Consider the following 21,986-nt stretch of genomic DNA (forward strand, 5'->3'; position numbering starts at 1 on the left):
AAGCTTATGAAACCAGAGCTCCAACCCACCACCCCTTGCTGTTTAGTGTGCATGGTTGGTGTGGGGGGGGGTGTGGTGAGGAAGAGGGCAGGTTGCTATTTGGTTATTCAACATTTTTTTTGCCACAGGGACCTGAATTTAGTGCTAAGCAGACAGCAGGGTTTTGGAAGAGGCTGGTGGTCCCATCTGTTCTGAGAAATCCTGCTGACTTTAAGGTCTACATAGGTAGCAGCACAAAAACATTTTCAATGCAGCCAAGGCCAAGCTAAATGAGCAGAGAACTTTCTCTGCTATATTCAATACGGATGAATAATTGTTAATGATAAAGCAAAGCCAATGAATTCAAAGGTAATTGCCAAATACCCTTCCCTCCACACCCACCACAGACCCCAGTAAAAAGATAGCCAAAACCATGAGAATGGGGTCTCTTCTCACTCTCTAGGCTGGATATGAGTGTCAGGAAGAGCCCAGATTGGAGGCGCAGAGCCTACTGAAGATTCCAGGAGCCTATCAGGCTCCCTTGCCAGAGAAGAAGGTAACAAACAAACAAACCACAAACCAAACAAACAAACAAACAAAATCCTCTGAAAACTTCAGTGGTTCAGGTAACCACTGGTTTAGTCAGGTCTGCTAGGGAGGTAGGACATTGTGAGTTGCCAACTCTGTCTTGGTCAAACCCAATGTTCTAAAGGGTAAGGGCAGACCAGGGCACTTGCTAGAAAGTCAGGGTAGCACTCAGTAAAGTGTCAAATCCTCATGGTGACAGAGATGCCCTAATTTGGTCAATTTTGTTCTCTCTCTTACACAAACTTCTGCTAAACAAATTGAATCCTTTGACTGAACTCTTCCTCACCACTAATGAGCATTTGTTTCTGACTTAACTTCATACTTTGCCAGCCTGCCTTTCCTACTTATATCATTTCTTGCATAACTAGCCTGAGGTTTAGCTACTCTGCTCATCTTTTTATTCCACTGGGGGTGAGGGGGAGGAATTATGTCTCCGGCCAATTGAAATTATGCTACTGGGTCTTTCCCAAGATTGACTCCTACTTGCCCCTGAAAAAAACCTCCATGTCACTCTGTTTTGTCCTTCATACTGCCCATCAACTACACTTGGAGCAGCTTTTCAGAAGAGCTTTGGGAACTGCCATAGACTAAAAGTCCGTGTTCCCCCCCAATTCATATGTGAAATGCTAATGCCCAGTGTGACAGTATTTGGAGGTGGAGGCTTTGGGAGGTGATTAGGTCATGAGGGCAGAGCCTTAATGAATGGGATTAGTTCCCTTATAAAAGAGACCTCAGAGAGCTCCCTTGCCCCCTTCTGCTGTGTGAAGACACAGAGAGAAGATGGCCCTGTATGAAATCAGGAAGCATTTCCTCACCAGACACTGAATCTGCTGACACATTGATCTCGGACTGCCCAGCATCCAGAACTGTGAGATAAACATTCTGTTGTTTATAAGCTACCCAGTCTTTGGTGTCTCTATAGGAGCCCAAACAGACTGTCACATACTCTCCCCAAAGAGACAGGTTTAAAAAAAAATCTAATCAAGTATTGGACCTCTCTGACTCAGCATGAGCTCTCTAGGATACTAGACCTCTAAAAAACTGGCCTATAGGGCTTCCCTGGTGGCGCAGTGGTTGAGAGCCCGCCTGCCGATGCAGAGGACACGGGTTCGTGCCCCGGTCCGGGAAGATCCCACATGCCGCGGAGTGTCTGGGCCCGTGAGCCATGGCCGCTGAGCCTGTGCGTCCGGAGCCTGTGCTCCGCAACGGGAGAGGTCACAACGGTGAGAGGCCCACGTACCGCAAAAAAAAAAGGAAAAAACCAAAAAACTGGCCCCTCTTCTCTAACATCTGCTCAATAGACCTCTTCTTGCATCCACTTGAACTTTCTCAGCTAATTAAGTCTGTAACTGGAATAGAAATAGCCAATATTGGTCAAATGCATCTATGTGCCAGGCACTGTGTTAAGTACTTTAAACATGTTGTTCTCAGATATGTAAGATCAACAAACCAGATGAGTGAAAGGGCACCAGAGACAGACGTGGAACAACTAAACAGAGTATTAGTGTGACAAGTGTTATAGCATAGAGTGATATAAGGATACAGATGAGGGACATCGAACCCAGTTTCAAGGGAGCAGGGAGTTTTCAAGAAAAAGTAAAAAGTTAGGTAGGTGAGGAAGGGGAGAAGGGTATTTCTAATAAGGGAAGAACACATGCAAGGTTGCAAAGTTTGAAGGAACATGGTATTTTCAGGGTGACTGGGCAAGAGAAGCTTGAGTGGTGATGGAAATGATGGCCAGGGTCCCCATAGACCATGCTAAGGAGTCTGGAGTTTATCCTGAAGGCCATGGGGAACCATTGCTAAAAAATGAGAGTGACATCAGATTTGCCCTTTTGAAAAGCCACTTAGGCCACAGAGCAAGGCAGCAGTGTGCAGTAACTTGAGGAACAGAGAGAGAGAGAGAGAGAGTCAGGAACTGTTTTCTGTTATCCAGATAACTGATACTAAGGGAAAGAAGACAGATTATACAGTTCTCATTGTATGCCTTTGCTGGCAGTATTTATTCCTTCTGATGACTGACATTATGGTTGTATTTGTTAGATGTCCATTGTTTTATATATATATACATATATATATGTATGTATATGTATATATATATCATGTCTCCTCAAATAAACTACAAGCTCCTTGAAGACTGTATTCTTGAATTCTATGAATTATGTACAGTTGTCCATTTAGCATCTTGTATATAGTAAGTGTCCAGAATATGCTTATTGAGTGACTGTTATCTCTTTTTGACATACTATTCAAAAACTTACGAGTGTTAAAAGGCCAGACCTGACCCCTCATTCCAGCCATTGACTTTACCCCGTATCAGCAATGCCAGCCTTGAACATCAGCTGTTTCTATCCATGCTCCATTGGTCAACACGTGTTTAGATCATAGAGACTTTCCTGGGACCCAAGTTCCCTGAGCAATAACTAATGCCACAAATAATACAATATGTGTGTAGCACTTTACTATTTTACAAGGTAATTTTTCCATCCATTATTTCATTTAGTCCTTTTTCAGTTATTTTATTCATTTATCACCTCCCAGCCAGAGACAGAAATATTGTTATTAGGAAGCAAATGAGCAGCCAGATGAAGTGTTTGACCAAGGTTCCCACTTAGTCAGAGGGTAGAGACAGGACCAGGCACATGTGTGCTCGGTAAGTCATGTGGTGCAGGGAGAAGGGCCTGGGATGAGGGTTATAAGGAACTGCGTTTGAAACCATGCTCTGTCATTTATAGACTAAAGCTCTAGGCAAGTCATTTAACCTTTCTGAGTTTCAGGTCCCCCATGGGTAAAATAGAAGTGACACCACCTACCTCTCAGGGTAGCTGTGAAGATCAAATGAGATGACACATATAAAGCACTTAGCATGGCACCTAGAATGATCAGTACTTCTCAGCTCCTTTTTCTCTCAGCTAAACACTTTTCAACTAGTCCACAAGTTCCCAAAAATGTCTGGGGAGAACTTTACAGTTCGGATTCCTAGGCCCTACTCCATATCTACATAATCACTATCTCTGAGGAGGGGGCCCAAATGATTTTGATGCAGAGCACAGTGGGGAACCACCTGAATCAGACCGTATCATGAGCCCAAACTGGTCTAGCTTTTAGATGAAAAGTAGAAGGGAATCAACATTTATTGGGACCTACCTAGCTCGATGCAGTGCTTGAAAGGTATGTCTGATGCAATTTTTCTCAATTCACCTGGATGGGGCTTGGTGAAGATGGTTTGAAAAAGTCATATGAAACAACACAGAGACATATATTTTCACCCCTGTAACATTAATTTAGCCAGAGAATTGCTCCTAGGATGTGAAGGAGTTGTCCCTGGTTTTCTTTCTGGCTCCTGACTTTGAAACCCATTTCGTTTTACTTAAAAAAAGAAACTTCTGGGTCAGTCTAAACTATAAAAATAATAACAGTAATTATAATAGCAGTTATTTTTAACATTTATTGAGTATAGACCCTGTACTAAATGTTTTAGGTATATATAATTTCATTTTATCCTCACAAGAGCCCTGTGAAATGGTTGCTGCAGTATTAACACCTCCAATTAAAAAATGATTTCTGGGCTTCCCTGGTGGCACAGTGGTTGAGAATCTGCCTGCTAATGCAGGGGACATGGGTTCGAGCCCTGGTCTGGGAGGATCCCACATGCCGCGGAGCAACTGGGCCCGTGAGCCACAACTACTGAGCCTGTGCATCTGGAGCCTGTGCTCCGCGACAAGAGAGGCCGCGATAGTGAGAGGCCCGTGCACCATGATGAAGAGTGGCCCCCGCTTGCCACAACTAGAGAAAGCCCTCGCACAGAAACGAAGACCCAACACAGCAAAAATTTTAAAAAAATAAATTAATAAAAAATGATTTCTGATTTTAAAACAGAGGCTTAGGAGATAGTATCATCCCAGAATAGACAGGGAAAGACACTCACTCACTAAAGGTGAGGGGAACAAAGAAAGCTGGTGATGAAGTTTATAGAAGGAAATTGTGTGGAGGAAATGGAAGCAAGGAAATTAAGCGTGAATCATGTTCTTTGACCTGAGGACCAGGCAGGGTCGAGAAAGAAACAGAACAGAATGAATCCGCCTGACTTTACTGCCATCGCGTGGTGGTCTGATGTATAAACAACTGGTTCACAATTCTGCCTTCACTGTTTCAGTCAGTGAGCCCACTAGACCCTCTGTGGGACACTGGGTGGGAAAATAAGGCCAAGTAAAGCTGAGGACCTGCCCTTGAGGCCTTTTTAGAGCCTTGCCTCCCTCTGGAGTCACCAAGCTGGAAGTCACCTTAGGGATCCACTACTCCAGGGGTATGCACCCTCCTCTCATATGGGGAATTTCAGGAAAGACTGAAATGTTTATAAGCACCATTATTTTTTCTATTCAAAATAAAAATAGTTTAGCATTCCATGTGATGTATAGAGTCTCATTACTTTAAGTTCTCTCTCTTTTTTTTTTTTTTTTTTTGCGGTACGTGGGCCTCTCACTGTCGCGGCCTCTCCCGCTGTGGAGCACAGGCTCCGGATGCGCAGGCTCAGCGGCCATGGCTCACGGGCCCAGACGCTCCACGGCATGTGGGATCTATCACGGACCGGGGCACGAACCCACGTCCCCTGCATGGGCAGGCAGACTCGCAACCACTGCGCCACCAGGGAAACCCTAAGTTCTTCTCTCTTTTTAACAGGAGATGGTCAGTGAGAAAACTAGCACTGAATTTTAGCTACTGAAATGACAGGGAGGAGGAAGTTAATGGTAGATCAGCTTTCTCATTTTTTACCCCTTACACCTATTGGGCATTTTTTTCATCAAGCACATTCATGTAAACTTTGTCATTTCATGGCCAAAACAATCTCTGAAGGTAGATAAAATCATCCTCACTTTAGTCATGGGGAAATATGTCTAAAGAGCTGAAATCTGTATGTAGAATCTACAAAAGCCAAACTTGTAAAAAACAGAGAATAAAATGGTGGTTATCAGGGGCTGGGGGTGAGAGAATAGATGTTTAAGGATACAAACATTGCAACAAGTACTAGATAAGCCCTAGAGATCTAATGCACAGTACAGTAAATATAGAAAACAATATTGTATGATAATCACCAAACTTGCTAAGAGACTAGAACATAATTATTCCAACCACTACAAAGAAATTATAATTACGTAATGTAATATAGGTGCTAATGATCACTACAATGGCAATCATATTACAATATATAAATGTATCAAACTAACATGTTGTAGAGCTTATATTTATACAGTGTTATATACCAAATGTATTTCAATTAAAACACACAAAAAATAAAGAACTGAAATGACTTGTCCATGGTCACACAGTAAGATGGCAATAGAGCCACCCTACAATTTGTTCATTCCACTCAATGCAACATTTAGAGAGTGCCAAAAGTGTGCCCGGCACCAGGGATCTGCAGTTGAATTAAGTTACTCTCTCACTCACTGATTCCCTCCTCCAGCTTAGCCCAGCTTCTCCTCTGGGTGGAGACTTCTCTCTGTTTAGGCTAGGAGGGCAACTGAAAACCTTAAGCAACACCTGAGCCATAAGTTTTCCAGAAGGATTGGCTGCTCAGGGCTTTCTAGCTGATGTTGCCCAATGAATGAGTTGCTTCTGGCAAGCCCTTTGGCCAATCCCTAGCCCCACCCCATGGGTGAGTGATACTAAAAGGCTCCTCTCCTCCAGGAGGGTTGCCTTAAGAAGACTGGTTTATTTCTTCACTATCCTTCTGGTTTTTAAGAACAAAATAAATATGAAATTAGATCCAGGGCCTCACCACAAAGGTAGGTAGCTCACGACAGGGAGTTAGGTAGGTATCTGTGGCCTCTAGTTGTTCATCAGTCTAGTCCAATGCTCTCTATGTAAAAACAGGGAAACCAAGGTTCAGAGTGGGAAAGTGACATGCCCAAGCAAGCTTAGGAAAATTAAAACCCAGCTGTTCTGATACCCAGGCGAGGGCTGTTTCTACCACACTCTGCTGCCCCTCTGTGGACATGAGAATGTATTAAGCTGTTTTATTATGCTCTGGTGAGCACAAGAAAACGTTGTCCATAAAGAAGGAAACTGACAGAGAGGAAAGGTAACAGGAAACGCCTGTAAACTGAACTCATAAAGGCCAAACCCCGAGTCACCATAAAAGGCTTTGAACTGGCAAGAATGACAGGAAATGATGGGAGAAAAAAGGAAATGGGCCTCTGAGAGAGGAAACACAGGGCACATACACAAGGCCTTTAGGTAGCCTCTGTTGTGGGCCTTTGTCAAGTTGAGTGGGTCCCTCCCTCCCTCCCTCCCAGAAGTCAAGCCTGGGGCATCCTCTCCAAAGAGGCTCTTGAGAACTGGGCTCATTACCTACTAACAACAGGTTACATTTAGTGCAACCTAGTGTGCTAAATATTTTTAGGTGTGTTTTACTTTACTTAATCTTCTCAATAACCTTAGGGAGAAAAATATTTTTATCCACCCCATTAATGGAAATGCAGAGAGGTTGAGTAGTGTGCCCAAAGATGCACAAATAGTAAGTGGCTGGGCTCACATTTGAACCCAGGTCTTTCTACTATTAGCCTGTGTTGTTATTCATCATGCTATGTACAAGTGGCTCCTTGCTTTTTTCTGAAAACTAAAGTACTGGGGACCTTTTCATTTCAACAATCGGTATCATTATAATGATGATGATACCAGACAACAAATGTTGACTGGTTACTATATACCAAACACTGTACTGAGGGTTTTGCATGTGTGATGTCATTTGATCCACACAACCACCCCAGGAAGTAGCAATAAGCTCCAAATGCTGAAAAACTTGCCCAAGGTCACAGAACTAAGGGTGTAGCTATGATAAAGCCCACTCTTACCACTAGGCAATCCTCCCATGGGTTCTTCCCTGGCTCCCATTCTTGGTGAGGCCAATTAAAGGCTTGGTGAAGTAACTAGAACGTGGAGTTAAATGCATCAATTTAATGTTGAACCGAGATAGATTCATTTGTGTGGGATCAAGTCCATGAAATCTTCATTTGATGTCTAGAGTTCAAATAACAACCATCAAAACAACTTTCTCAGCTTAAATCTTTCATTTACTCAATCAAATTAAAGTGTGGGAAAGTTGGCACTTGGCTATTGCTGGGAGCCTTTGTCTGACTTTCCCCTTGTTACTGAATAGGTGATTCATTCAACAAACAGATATTGGATTGCCATTGAGCAACATCTCAGTGTGCGTGAGAGTCAGTGAGCTAGGCCCAAGTCCCTAGTGGGGAATTGAGATAGTCACTGTGCTTATTGGGTCTCAGTAGCTATAAATGAGACCACTGATTGAACTACAATGTCCCTCCCATGGTAGGTTTCAGTTCAAGTTCATGATTATTGTTTATTTTTCTCTTTAAAATATTTGATTGTTAATTTCTTATTTTTATTGAGATATAATTGACATATGACATATATTAATTTCAGGTGTACAATATGTAATGATTCACTATATGCATATATTGTGAAATGATCATGAAAATAAATCTAGTTAATATCCATCACCACACATAGTTATACATTTTTTTTCTTACGATGAGAACTTTTAAGATCTACTCTTTTAGCAACTTTCAAATATACAATACAGTATTATTAACTATAGTCACCATGCTGTACATTACATCCCCAGTACTTATATATTTTATAACCAGAAGTTTGTGCCTTTTGACTCCTTTTACCCATTCCACTTAATCCCCACTCTCTGCCTCTGGCAACCACCAACCTATTCTCTGTATCTGTGAGTTTGTTTTTTTCTTTTGTTGTTGGTTGTTTTTTTCAGATCATACAGTATTTGTCTTTGTCTGTCTGACTTATTTCACTTAGCATAATGCCCTCAAGGTCCATCCATGTTGCTGCAAATGGCAATATCTCCTTGTTTTCTGTGGAAGAATAATGTTCCATTGTCTATATATCCACAGTTTCTTTATCCATTCATTCATCAATGGACATGTAGGTTGTTTCTATGTCTTGGCTACTGCAAATAATTCTGCAATGAATATAGGGGTGCATATATCTTTTCGAGTTAATGCTTTTGTTTTCCTTGGATAAATACCCAGAAGTGGAATTGCTAGATCATCTGGTAGTTCTATTTTTAATTTTTTGAGGAACCTCCATACTGTTTTCCATAGTGGCTGCACCAATTTACATTCCCACGAGCAGTGCACAGGTGTTCGCTTTTCTCCACATCCTTGCCAACACTTCTTATTCCTTACACACACACATATATATATATATATATATATATATATATATATATTAAACATCTTTATTGGAGTATAATTGCTTTACAATGGTGTTTTAGTTTCTGCTTTATAACAAAGTGAATCACTTATACATATACATATGTCCCCATATCTCTCCCCTCTTGCATCTCCCTCCCTCCCACCCTCCCTATCCAACCCCTCTATGTGGTCACAAAGCACTGAGCTGATCTCCCTGTGCTATGCGGCTGCTTCCCACTAGCTATCTATTTTACGTTTGGTAATGTATATATGTCCATGCCACTCTCTCACTTTGTCCCAGCTTACCCTTCCCCCTCCCTGTATCCTCAAGTCCATTCTCTAGTAGGTCTGTGTCTTTATTCCCGTCTTGCCCCTAGGTTCTTCATGAGCTTTTTTTAATATATATATTCCATATATATGTGTTAGCATACAGTATTTGTTTTTCTCTTTCTGACTTACTTCACTCTGTATGACCGACTCTAGGTCCATCCACCTCACTACAAATAACTCAATTTCGTTTCTTTTTATGGCTGAGTAATATTCCATTGTATATATGTGCCACGTCTTCTTTATCCATTCATCTGTTGATGGACACTTAGGTTGCTTCCATGTCCTGGCTCTTGTAAATAGAGCTGCAATGAACATTTTGGTACATGACTCTTTTTGAATTATGGTTTTCTCAGGGTATATGCCCAGTAGTGGGATTGCTGGGTCGTATGGTAGTTCTATTTTTAGTTTTTTAAGGAACCTCCATACTGTTCTCCATAGTGGCTGTATCAATTTACATTCCCACCAACAGTGCAAGAGGGTTCCCTTTTCTCCACACCCTCTCCAGCATTTATCGTTTGTAGTCTTTTTGATGATGGCCATTCTGACAGGTGTGAGGTGATATCTCACTATGGTTTTCATTTGCATTTCTTTGATACTTAGTGATGTTGAGCACCTTTTCATGTACCTGTTGGACATCTGTCATCTGTATGCCTTTTTTTGGAAAAAATGTCTATTTGGATCCTGTCACCATTTTTAAATCAGATTGTTTGATTTTTTGCTATGGATTTATATGACTTCTGTATATATTTTGGATATTAGCACCTTATCAGATATATGATTTGCATATCTTTTTTTCCATTTGGTAGGTTGCCTTTTCATTTTGTTGATGGTTTCCTTTGCTATGCAAAAGCTGTTTAGTTTGATGTAGCTCCACTTGTTTATTTTTGCATATGTTGCCTTGGTTTTTGGTTTAAAATCCAAAAAAATCATTGCCAAGATTCATGTCAGGGAGCTTACTGCCTATGTTTTCTGCTAGGAGTTTTATGGTTTCAGGTTTTATGTTAAAGTCTTTAACCCATTTTAATTTTTGTGTATGGTGTAAGATAGTGGTCCAGTTTCATTTTTTTGCATGTGGCCGTCAAGTTTCCCCAATACCATTTATTGAAGAGACTATCATTTTCCCATTGTATATTCTTGTTTCCTTTGTCATAGATTAATTGACCATATTTGTGTGGGTTTATTTCTGAGCTCTGTATTCTCTTCCACTGATCTATGTGTCTGTTTTTAAGCCCAATACTATACTGTTTTGACTACTATAACTTTGTAATATGGTTTGAAATCAGGAAGTGTGATGCCTCTGGCTTTGTTCTTCATTCCCAAGATTACTTTAGTTATTTGGGGCATTTTGTGGTTCCATACAAGTTAACTTCTTCTTTAACTGAAGAAAAAGAAGAAAGAGAGTCAATTACCTAAACTTAACTGATGGCTCTTGTGGGTAAGAGCCAGGTAAGTGAATTTCTGGGGTGGGCGGATGTAGAGCAGGCACTGGGGGAGGATTGGGATGGCAGGGAACCTGGAAGATGGACTGAGAGACAGGAGACGAGATCCTAGAAACAGGAGAGGCATTGGAAAGAAAGAGTTCAAACTTTTGGAGGGCAAGGGGTTTGAGATTCCTTTCATAACTGTAAGCTTTTGTTTTGAGATCTGTATCTTCCCCATCCCCTTCAGATTGTTTATCTGACACTCCCCCCAAAAAACACACACAGTCTCCTTCTCTCAGGAAGAGAGACTGAGATAAGACACACATAAGGAGTAGATATCCCAGAAGACCAGAGAGAGGTCCTAGGTAGACTGCATATGATCTTAGAACGTGGAACACAAAAACTTTTCTACACATCTTTATATTTTTCTTCTATGATCAAATTTTGCTGGTCAATTTAGGTGCCTTTATTAGTGCAAGTCAAATCTAGAGGCACTTTAAAATTTCCCACACATATTCATTCCACTGAGGAACTCTTTGAGAATCCCATCACGTCCAGCCACTGCCTTATTTATTTGTATTCTGATAATACTAAAAGATTGACAGGGAACTCAGGCTGAGCACAGGTGGTGAGGGAGGGGGGAGACAGGATGCAATACTGGGTACTTTCCATGATGTTTCAGACATTTGTTTCTGAAAACAATAGAGCTAAAGCATATCTTAAGGAAAAAATTCTCAAATGACTCAAGATACACCATCACCAATAGAGAGGAAAAAAGTCATTGTAGCACACACACGGCAGTGAATTAGGAGATAAGGCTCTACTCACAGTTCTGCCTTTAACTTGCTGTGTGACCTTACACAAATCACTGTACCTCTCCATATTTCAGGGTTTCCTCATTATAAAATGGGCACACCACCATCTGCTATGCATGTACTTTCAAGGATCAGATTAGATCATATTCATGAGAACAGGTTGCTAATGTGATCCATTGATAAGGTAGAGACCTTACCTTAGAATTATGTGCTCCTGATAACACAATGGTTTTATAAGCTTGCTTGAAAACAGCTATGTGCCATTAGAAGTATTTAGCTTCTCTAAATTCTCAATGGAGCTCATTTGTGTGTCCGATGCTTATAGGCCTTTGGATATGAAGGAATGCCCTAATAGTTTTATAGATCTAAGAGAATTTTGAAAATCACAGCAAAGCTGAAATATGTGTGTAGGAAATCAGTTGAAATCAACTGAAATCTCTGTTCATGGGTCCTGCTCATTGCACCTTCACTTTGTCAAGGACCTTGCTATTCTACATCAATCTCTCTCCACTATAGGATCATTACCATCATCATTCAACTATTTGGTCAACTTAGTAAAAGCCTCTCTTCATCCCACATTCTCCTTCAGTTACTACACAGTTTCTCTGCTCTCCTTCATAGCAAAACTTTTTGAAAGAATTGTCGTCACGTACTGAATTCATTTCCTCATCTCACAATACCTCTAATATCTATAAATCCCAAACTGCTCCTCTGGGTCCCTTCGTCTGGCTGACTCCAGTGGCCACTTCTCTATCCTCATCCAGCAACTTGCAGCAGCATTAAACACAAATGACCATGCCTCTTTCTTTTTTTGACATACTCTCTTTCTCTTGGCTTTTGTGACACCACACTCTTCATTTTCTTTACATCCCTCTGGCTACTCCTTTTGAGTCTCCTCAATAGGCTCTTCTCTACAGAGGAGCATAGTGGCTAAGAGCACAGACTTTCAAGCCCTGCTGTCCAAAATGGTAGCCACTGGTCACATTGTGACTATGACATTTAAATTAATAAAATAAAATAAATTACATTCATAAAATTAAATACATTAATATTTATTAAAATTTAGATTAATAAAATAAAATTAAAAATCAGTCCCACAAACCTAACATTTCAAACACTCACCAACAAGTGGCTTGTGGCTAACACGTTGGACAGCAAGACACAGAATATTTCCATCATTGCAGAAACTTCTACTGGATGGTGTTACCTAGACCAGGTTTCTAGAATTTGAATCTCAGCTCTGCCACTCTACCAGCTGAGTGACCTTAGGCAAGTTACTTAATCTCACAGACAAATATCCCTGCCCTCGTGGAATTTATGCTATTCCTACAATGGAAAAATTAGGGTGTGTCTAAAACACAGGGTGGAGATCTATAAATGTTAATAGCTCTTCAAGAGATATTGGTTAGTGGAAAATGCAAAGTGCAGAACAGTATGGATAGCTAGATAGTTAGATAGATACATAATATGATTTTGGTTGGACAAAATAAAGATATGCATAGAAACACATATTTTTACATTTATGAAAAATTCTGGAGAGATACAAAAGGAATGTAATGGTCTCTTTGGGGAATGGTATTGGTGTCAGGAAAAAGACTGACTTTGCATGTTCAACCTTTGTGTACTGTTTTATTTTATCACATACATAAATTACTTTTGATTAAAAATAATAATCTTAGAGCTTCCCTGGTGGCGCAGTGGTTGAGAGTCTGCCTGCTGATGCAGGGGACACGGGTTCGTGCCCCGGTCTGGGAGGATTCCACTTGTTGCAGAGTGGCTGGGCCCGTGAGCCATGGCCGCTGAGCCTGCGCGTCCAGAGCCTGAGCTGCACAACGGGAGAGGCCACAGCAGTGAGAGGCCTGCGTACGGCAAAAATAAATAAATAAATAAATAATAATAATAATAATAATGGGCAGAGGGCTTCCTTGGTGGCGCAGTGGTTGAGAGTCTGCCTGCCGATGCAGGGGACACGAGTTCATGCCCCCGTCTGGGAGGATCCCACGTGCCACGGAGCAGCTGGGCCCATGAGCCATGGCCGCTGAGCCTGCGCGTCCGGAGCCTTGCTCCGCAACGAGAGAGGCCGCAACAGTGAGAGGCCTGCCTACCGCAAAAAAAAAAAAAAAAATCTTAAATTTGTATGTATATGAATTGGCATTTTTCTGGTTGTCTATTATTGTATAACAAACCACTCCCAGAACATAGCAGCTGAAAACAACAATCATTTTATTATATTTCATAAATCTGTCAGTCACAATTTGGTCAGGGCTCAGCTGAGCAATACTTCTAGTGCAATTGGCATCAAAAAGGGTCATTCAGTGGTATTCATATGGCTAGTGTGGAGGGTCCAGGACTGCTTCACTCATATGTCTGGTGCCTTGGCTGGAAGTTTGGACTCAACTGGGTCTCTCTGTCTCCAATTATCTCTAGGACTTTCCATGTGGTGTCCAGCAGAGTAGTCAGATTTTTTTATATGACGGCTCAGAGCTCCAAGAAACCAACATGGAAACTACAGGTTCTTTAGATGTTAGGCCTAGAATAAACTTGATGTTACTTCTGCCATACTGTATTGTTTAAAGCAGTTGTAGGTAGGCCAGCCCAGATTCGGAGGATAGAGGGTAGAGATTGACTTGGCTTCTATATGGGAAGAGTATCAAAGCATTTGTGGCTATCTCTAATGCAACACAGATATCAAGATTGCTGTCTTAATACAAGTCATATCTTTGATAATTCAGGCTAGGACTAAAAATCATAACTGTGGATAGTTTAGGATAACTTGACTGGGAAACCTAAGGAAAGAGGAGTTGAAGACACGATTGTAACCCTTTCATACTGGAGGCTGCAGGAGGCCATTCAAAGTATCAGAGTGAGAAATCTACTTACTCTAAGAATCAACTTCCCTGACTGGCAATGCCTTCTTCTATTGTCCTCCCTATCCCCTTCACCCCTCTCAAGCCACTCAAGGTAAGAAGCTCAGGTAGGGTCCATGTCTTTCTTGGCTCTGTGTCTCTCCCTTCCCAAAATACAGAGCATATAGTAGGGTACAGAGCCTACAGCAGAATCAAAGTAATGCCATCATTTGACAGTCTACCCCCCAGCACATTCTACTCTGCTGTCTATTAAGGAAGCCCATCATCTATTTTAAGTCAAACCCTGTGTTAGCTACTTCAATATACTTTTTCTTATTTCACCGTAACAACAGCACTGATATGGGTATTATTAGTATCCCCCATTTTACAGAGAAGGAAACTGAGACATAGATATCAAGTGACTTTACCCCATACAACTACAAAGATGGCAGAGCCTGGATACCAACCGAGATCTTTTACTCCAAACTATGATCTTTCAGTATACCATGCTGCCTATCAAGGAAAAGGGAACAAAGGCCTATACACTGGACACTCAGTACTTTTCTCCTATTTCATTCATATATCCTATTAATATCTAAGGTGTGTGAGGATGCTTCCACACTTCCAGAACCTCCAGGGTATTAAAGAAAAGTCTAAGGGGAAAGGCTGTACTTCTAGCATTGGCATTCCCAAATCTTGGTATTCACAAGCTTGGCATTCCCATCACATCATAAAAGATTTCTTTTTAATTCTACTACAAGTTTTACTGCTGCTCCTAGCACCTCTATATTGAAAGGGAACAACTGTTAATAGAGTTGTCATTGTCATGTATGTTTGGGCAGCTGACTAGAAATGGGTCAGGAATGGCACAGGTTATCTCATTTTTTCAGTACTAACCAGAAAGGTGCTAATATACAGGCATGCAATTGGAGAATATGGGCAGCAAATGTGGGCAGCAAATTCCTTCAGAGGAATAAGAGACACAGGGAGTTGGAAGGATGTGACAGTGATTCAAAAAAGGAACTAGGAGGGCTTTACTCAAGCAGGATTCTTCAATTCCTTCACCTCTACAGATTCACAGAACAACACAGTGTCCAGTGCACTAAAGAGAGGGGAGCTAGAGCCCTTAGGCAAATATATGGTGTAGGAGAGAAGGGTAAATAAAGGAGAAGAATGCAGTGGAGAGGGAAACAGTAACCAAAGGGAAAAAAAAACCTGAGTAAATGAAGGAAGAGAAAAGTAATGATCCTGTGGTAAACACAATTGAAGCCCATCAACTTGGGACAGAGGCAGCCAAATACAAAATTGCCCATTTGGGAACTAGGTCCTTAGAGGTGGTGATTGGTGCAGAAAACTGCCAAACGACTACATGCAAATGACATCTGCAGTTTTTCACTCTGGTATTTTACATTAATCAAAGTAGCAACTCATTTTATTAGAAAAATATTATCCTCATACCAAAATCCAACCAACACATCACAAGAAAGAAATCTACAGACTAATATTCCTAATAAATATAGATGCAAAAATTTTCAACAAAATATGGCAAACTGAATCCAGCAACATATAAAATGGATTATACACCATGACCAACTGTGATTTATCCAAAAAATTCAAGGTTGGTTTAACATATGAAAATCAATAAAATACATATGATCATCTCAGTAGGTGTAGAAAAAGCATTTGACAAAATCCAGCACCTTTTCATGATGAATACTCTTACACTAGGAATAGATAGAAAGGAACTTTCTCAAACCTAATAAAAGCCATCTATGAAAATAGCCTAGCCAACTTCTTACTTAGTGGTGAAGAACTGGATGCTTTACCCCTAAGATCAGGGATAAGACAAGGATGTTGAATAGAACTCTGACAAGTTCTATTCAACATTGTCCTAGAGGTTCTAGCCGGGGCAATTACACAAGGAAAAGATTGGAAAGGAAGACGTAAAACTATCTCTCTTCTCAGATCATGTGATCCTGTATATAATAAATCCTAAGTAATCTACTAAAAGTTCATTAGAATTAGTAAAGGAGTTCAGCAAGTTTGCAGGATATAAGGTCAATACAGAAAAATTATTTGTATTTCTATACGCTAACAATGAGTGATCCAAAAATAAAATTAAGAAAGCAATTCCACTTACAATATAATCAAAACAATAAAATACTTAGGGATATATGTCACCCAACAAATCGCAAGGCTTATATAATGAAAACTACAAAATATCATCAAACGAGGTTAAAGATAACCTAACTCACTGGAACATCATCTTGTGTTCATGGGCTGGAAAACTTAATATTGCTAAAGAGGCAATACACTCCAAACTGATCCAACCTCTATCAAAATCCCAACTGATTTTTTTGCAGAAATTGACAAGCTGAACCTAAAATCCACATGTAAATGCAAGGGACCCAGAGTAGCCAAAACAGTCTTCATGACTTTAGATTTGACAATACTGTATTCCTAGATCTGATACCAAAAGCACAAGCAACAAGAGAAAAATTAGATAAAAGTGGATTTCATCAAAATTAAATAATTTTGCATTTCAAAGGATGTCATCAAGAAAGTGAAAATACAACCCACAGAATGAGAAAAAGTACTTGCAAATCATATAACTGAAAGGGGTCTAGTGTCCAGAATACATTAAGAACTCTTACAACTCAACAAAAAGGGCAAATAATCCAGTTAAAAATCAGCAAAAGATATGAATAGATATTTCTTCAAAGAATATATAGAAATGGCCAATAAGTAAATGAAAAGATGCTCAACAAAATTGATCATCAGGGAAAGATAAATTAAAATCACAGTGAGATATCATTTCACACACATTGGGATGGCTATAATTTAATAAATGTAAAATAAGTATTGGTGAAGATATTGGAAAATTGGAACCCTTATACATTGCTGATGGAAATGTAAAATGATGCAGTTTCCAAAGTGATGTTTTCACTTTGGAAAACAGCCTGAAGGGTCCTCAGAAGTCTTAAATATAGAGTCACCATTTGTCCCAGCAATTCCACACCTACTTAGATACATACCCAAGAGAAATAAAAATATATTTTCATACAAAAATGTATACACAAATTTTTATAGCAGTATTATTCATAATATCCCCGAAGTAGAAAAACCCAAGTACCCATCAACTGATGAGTGGATAAAATATGTTATATCTATACAATGGAAAATTATTCAGCCATGAAAGGCAGAAGTACTGATACAAGCTACAACCTGGATGAACTTTGAAAACATCATGCTAAGTAAAAGGAGGCAGACACAAAAAGCCACATATTATAATATGACTGCATTTATCTGAAATGTCCAGAACAGGCAAATCTAAGTTGATGGTGGTTTCTGGGGGCTGGGTACAAGGAGGAATGGGGAGTGGCTGCTAATGGGTAAGGGGTTTCATTTTGGGGTGATGAAAATATTCTGGAATTGGATAGTGGTGATGATTGCACAACCTTGTGAATATACTAAAACCCACTAATTGTACACTTTAAAATGGCAAATTTTATGGCATGTGAATTATATATCAATAAAGCTGTTATTTTAGAAAAGTAGAATTATAGGACTAACAACCCAGTACCTGCCCCCAAGTATTTATTCATTCCTTCATCTATGGCAGAATTATTATATTTACCAGTCAGCCCTGCCCTGAGCCAGGAACACTGAACATGCTGGGGTCTACATTTGTCATGTCTTCTATATAGCCCTTCCGTTATGTTATGTGTGTATAGTAAACAGCTCCTTCCTCCAAAAATGAGTCAGGTGAGACTCAAAAAACAATCTAAGGCCACAGAGAAAAAAGGGAAGTATTGGAGCATAAGCTATGGGGAATGGGTGGCCTCATTGTTTCAAAATCCTCTCCTACAACTGAGAATACTCAAGGAGACCTGGACATTTCTCCTCCTATTCTCTTCCACCATGGTAGGTTGGACAAATATTTTGAAATCTTCCAGGGAGAGTCCAATCTATTCCCAATTCACAATAATGAACTTAAGCCATTCTCAGTGAAGTTGGTCACCATAGAAGAGCCCAGAGCTACTTCTGTCACCCATTTTAATATTTAACACCTCTTGTCATTAGCATGCCAGTAACAATGTAAAAATGCCAGTAACAGTTCCCAGTGTTTAACCCAGGTTCCTAATGCATGATGTAAAACAAATTACCTCTTGTTATAACCTCAGTGGGGAGCAAGAAGAGATACTATTGATTTGTATTTGGAAAATAGTGCCTAGAAGGATATACAACAGGGACTAGGATTTATTCAGAGGATGACGGATTAGCAGTCTCCAAGCATTTGGAATCCCTCTATAGATAGGGTTGTCCCAAATCGGTCGCAGGACTCTGGGTAAAATTCCATAAAGGGTGTGGAGAGACATGGTTAAAGAAGTAGAATTTATGTTCAACCCTTGTAAATTAGCAAGGCCACATAAGTCTGACCAAGCCACCACTTCCCACAAGCTCACATAGTGAGAGACTCAGGCAAGCACCACGAGCAAGCACAGGCCCCTCCAAGAGCGCTTTGAAAAACAGATTCCCACTGAGCCATCACCGCCATCCTGCACAGGCCACCTTACCTAACTGAAATTGATTGGAGACATTCCCACATGTTTGCATTATCTCCGGGCTATTCCATCCTAAGGGGTATAATGCACAGCCTGAGCTTATCAGCAATCCTGGAAAAAAAAAAAAAGCATATACACAGGTAGAAAAAATATAACTGGTCTTCTATCAGCCCAACATTCCCTCTGGATTAGCTCAGCTCTAATTCTCCCTCCTCCACTCAGAGCTTACCATTCCCCTTTTACCCTAAATGTCTATGACACTACCAACTCAACAAGATTTCTTTGCTATGCCATAGGTGGTGAGTTGCAGTAGACAGTAGAGGGGACAACTCACAAAGAAAGGACAGTATTGGGGATTGAGACAGGCCAGTATGCTTTTCACAGCCAAAATGTTTTTGCCAATGACTTACAAAGCTGAATTGGCCTCTCCAACCAGACTCCTCTTCTATCTTGGTCTGATTTACAAAGAATAAAAAGGTAGGAGCTGCTACTCTTTCCTACAATTCATCGTTTTCTAAGAGTCAAGTCAGTCCTTACTAGTCGAAGGTAGGTCATGATTTCTGTAGCTTGAATTCAGCTGCCAGACTGGGATCTACAGAAAGCATCCACGTTATCTAGGCTTCTCCCAGTGAGCAGGGCACCAGACTCCCTCTTCCAGAAACACTTCCTTCTTCTGAGAAACCATTCCAGCGTCATGCTAAGCATTCCTGCTTTCTTTGGCTTCCAAAACCTTCCACTGTGCCCCTTGCCTTCACCTCCATTTTGTTTAGGTCATTTGGTTACTACAGGGAAAATCTGTGTGATCTTAGTGATAACCTTACTCTTCTGACCAGAGATACAAATCGGGGTCTGCTTGCTGACACTGTCTTTTAAGGACAACTGCCTCATCCACAGCTCTTGTTTACTGCCTAGGTTTACATTTCATAACCTATGGCCACCTCTCCCTTGCCTTTGCAACCATAGATTGAACTAAGCATTGGCATCCGCCACAAAAGCAATCAAATTCATTGGCTGGCCAGTAATGGATGACACCATATCGTGCTCTGAAGAGAAGAGCCGGGCCAGATTTTTGTTTCTGGAAATTTTAATCAAGAAACACAGATACTGGACTTCCCTGGTGGCGCAGTGGTTAAGACTCCATACTCCCAATGCAGGGGGCTCAGGTTCGATCCCTGATCAGGGAACTATATCCCACATGCATGCCGCAACTAAGAATCAGCATGCCACAACTAAGGAGCCTGCCTGCTGCAACTAAGGAGTCAGCCTGCTGCAACTAAGACCCAGTGCAACCAAATAAATAATAAATATTTTTTAAAAAGAAAAGAAACATAGAGAAGCTGAGCTAGTTAGCAGATGGAGCAAAAGTTAGGAAAAAACACCAGGAAGTAAAATCAAGTGTGTGTCAAGCTAAAGCCAAGTTCAGTCCAAAGTTATGAATAGACATCAATTCTGGGTAAGCTGAGGAAACTGATTGGTAAAAGAAGAGAATACAGTGGCAGGAAGCAGATATATCATGAGGGAAACCTCCATACTGCTCCTGAAAGAGCTAGAGAATCTAGTCCTTCCCAATGGCTTTCCAGTTCCATTTTTCTTATGTTATAATAAGTCCCCTTTTCATTGGAGAACTCAAGCAAGTCTCTGCTGCTTACAGCCAAGAGAGCCTAACTACAAGAACGCTATACTTGAGTACTACACCAAAGTTCATAGGAAGGTCACCTACCCTGAGTGTGGATGCAGAACCTAACACATAACACAGAGCCTCCACAAAGCAGGTATTTGATTAATGATGACTGGGTGGCATATTTAGAGGTTCCAGAAAGGTTCCAGACAGTGAAAAACAAGCTGCTCCAGGGACTGCCAGCCTCACCTTCGTTTCTCTTTCCTCACCGAGGAAGACTCCATATACACTCTGAGAAGCTAATAAGCCCACTTTGCCTTCAGTTGCAGCCTTTTGGAAGAGCTCAAAGTACTCGCTAAGCTTGTCAGCAACATGACAACCAGCTGTTCTCAATAGTCAGTGAGGCCAGAGGAAAAGACAAGGTCCTAAAGAAAAATCAAGAAAAGTTTAAATAGGAAAACAGAGAGAACTTTCTGACGGTGAGAGAGGGTTTAGAAACGAAAAGAATGACCAATTAAGGTTCGAAATTCCCTTCAGTGGAATGCTTAAAATTAGAAGACACTCTTATCTGTCTGATAGTCTTAAAGGAAATGAAACTGGTCCCTCAAAAGACTTTTCTAGGCTCTGGAATTTTTCCAGTGGCAATGGAACAACACTCCTATTTTCTCTCACCACAGATAAACTGAAATCATAGGATATGAGGATGTATGAGCCAGAGTATGTAAGCCCAGAGTATGTACAATGGGTTAAGGACAAAATTGGAAACAAAACCTCAGCCTTTTCCTGCTTTCAGTGTGTACCCTTTGAGAGAAGAGTTAATAAAAAGTGAGCTTTCCCACACAGACTAGGAAGAAAAGAACACAAGTTTATAAAAGAACAGCAGTTCTGTATTCCAACCTCCACATTCAGATCCCTGGGACTGGCATGAGCTCTGACTTCTCAAGCAGGAGCTTGTGCTGGCTAAGTGCCTTTCCTGACACTGCAGGAGGAACCTTTCACCTTTTTCAGCCCCCCCACGAAGACAGGGCTTGATTTAAAAGCTGCCTGCTTGGAGTTGTTATCTTGTAATTTTTCACAGGCACCAGGCCAGAGACCAGGAATCTCTGCCCAGGTATGTGTTTTGCCCCAGCGCATGTGGCTCCATGCTCTGCCCAGCCTGCCCTACCACACCTCCCATCCCCTATCCTCCCTCCTGCCTTTTAGACAGGTGAGCACAGTAGGTTGTAAACATACTTCATGGAGACATTGGACCGGTAACTGACAGAAGATTCATTACATTTGATCATAGACGGAGAAAGATATCCTAGAAGACGTGTTATTTTAAAATGAAGTCATAGGATAATTTATACTCAATTATATTTGTCCCCAACAGTTCTAATGAATTTGGGATATGAAGATGTGTTTCAAATAGCAACATAGAAGTCATTTTCCAGTGACAGGCTCTGCCACCTTCTGGAAGACCGGGGGCTTATTTAAAATGTAGATTCTTGAACTTCACCCACAGATATTTGATTCAGTAATTGTAGCCCAGGAATATGCCTTTCAAAAGCACCCTAGTGATGCTGACGCATCAGGTTCTGGTAC

General features: G+C 40.8%; 1 protein-coding gene across 2 annotated transcripts in view; it reads right to left on the reverse strand.

The window, feature by feature from the left end:
* Positions 1-21,986, reverse strand: part of LHFPL1 (LHFPL tetraspan subfamily member 1) — a gene marked incomplete at its 3' end in the record, with an annotated part of 51,796 nt that overhangs the window by 13,612 nt on the left and 16,198 nt on the right. For both annotated transcript variants that reach the window (XM_082610400.1, XM_082610399.1), the window contains one exon: positions 18,797-18,895. In XM_082610400.1, the coding sequence (XP_082466526.1) occupies positions 18,797-18,895 (99 nt within the window). The remainder of the gene's footprint in view (positions 1-18,796; positions 18,896-21,986) is intronic.

Source organism: Mesoplodon mirus, assembly GCF_964341445.2.
Source record: "Mesoplodon mirus genome assembly, chromosome: X".
In the NCBI taxonomy this organism is placed as follows: domain Eukaryota; kingdom Metazoa; phylum Chordata; class Mammalia; order Artiodactyla; family Ziphiidae; genus Mesoplodon; species Mesoplodon mirus.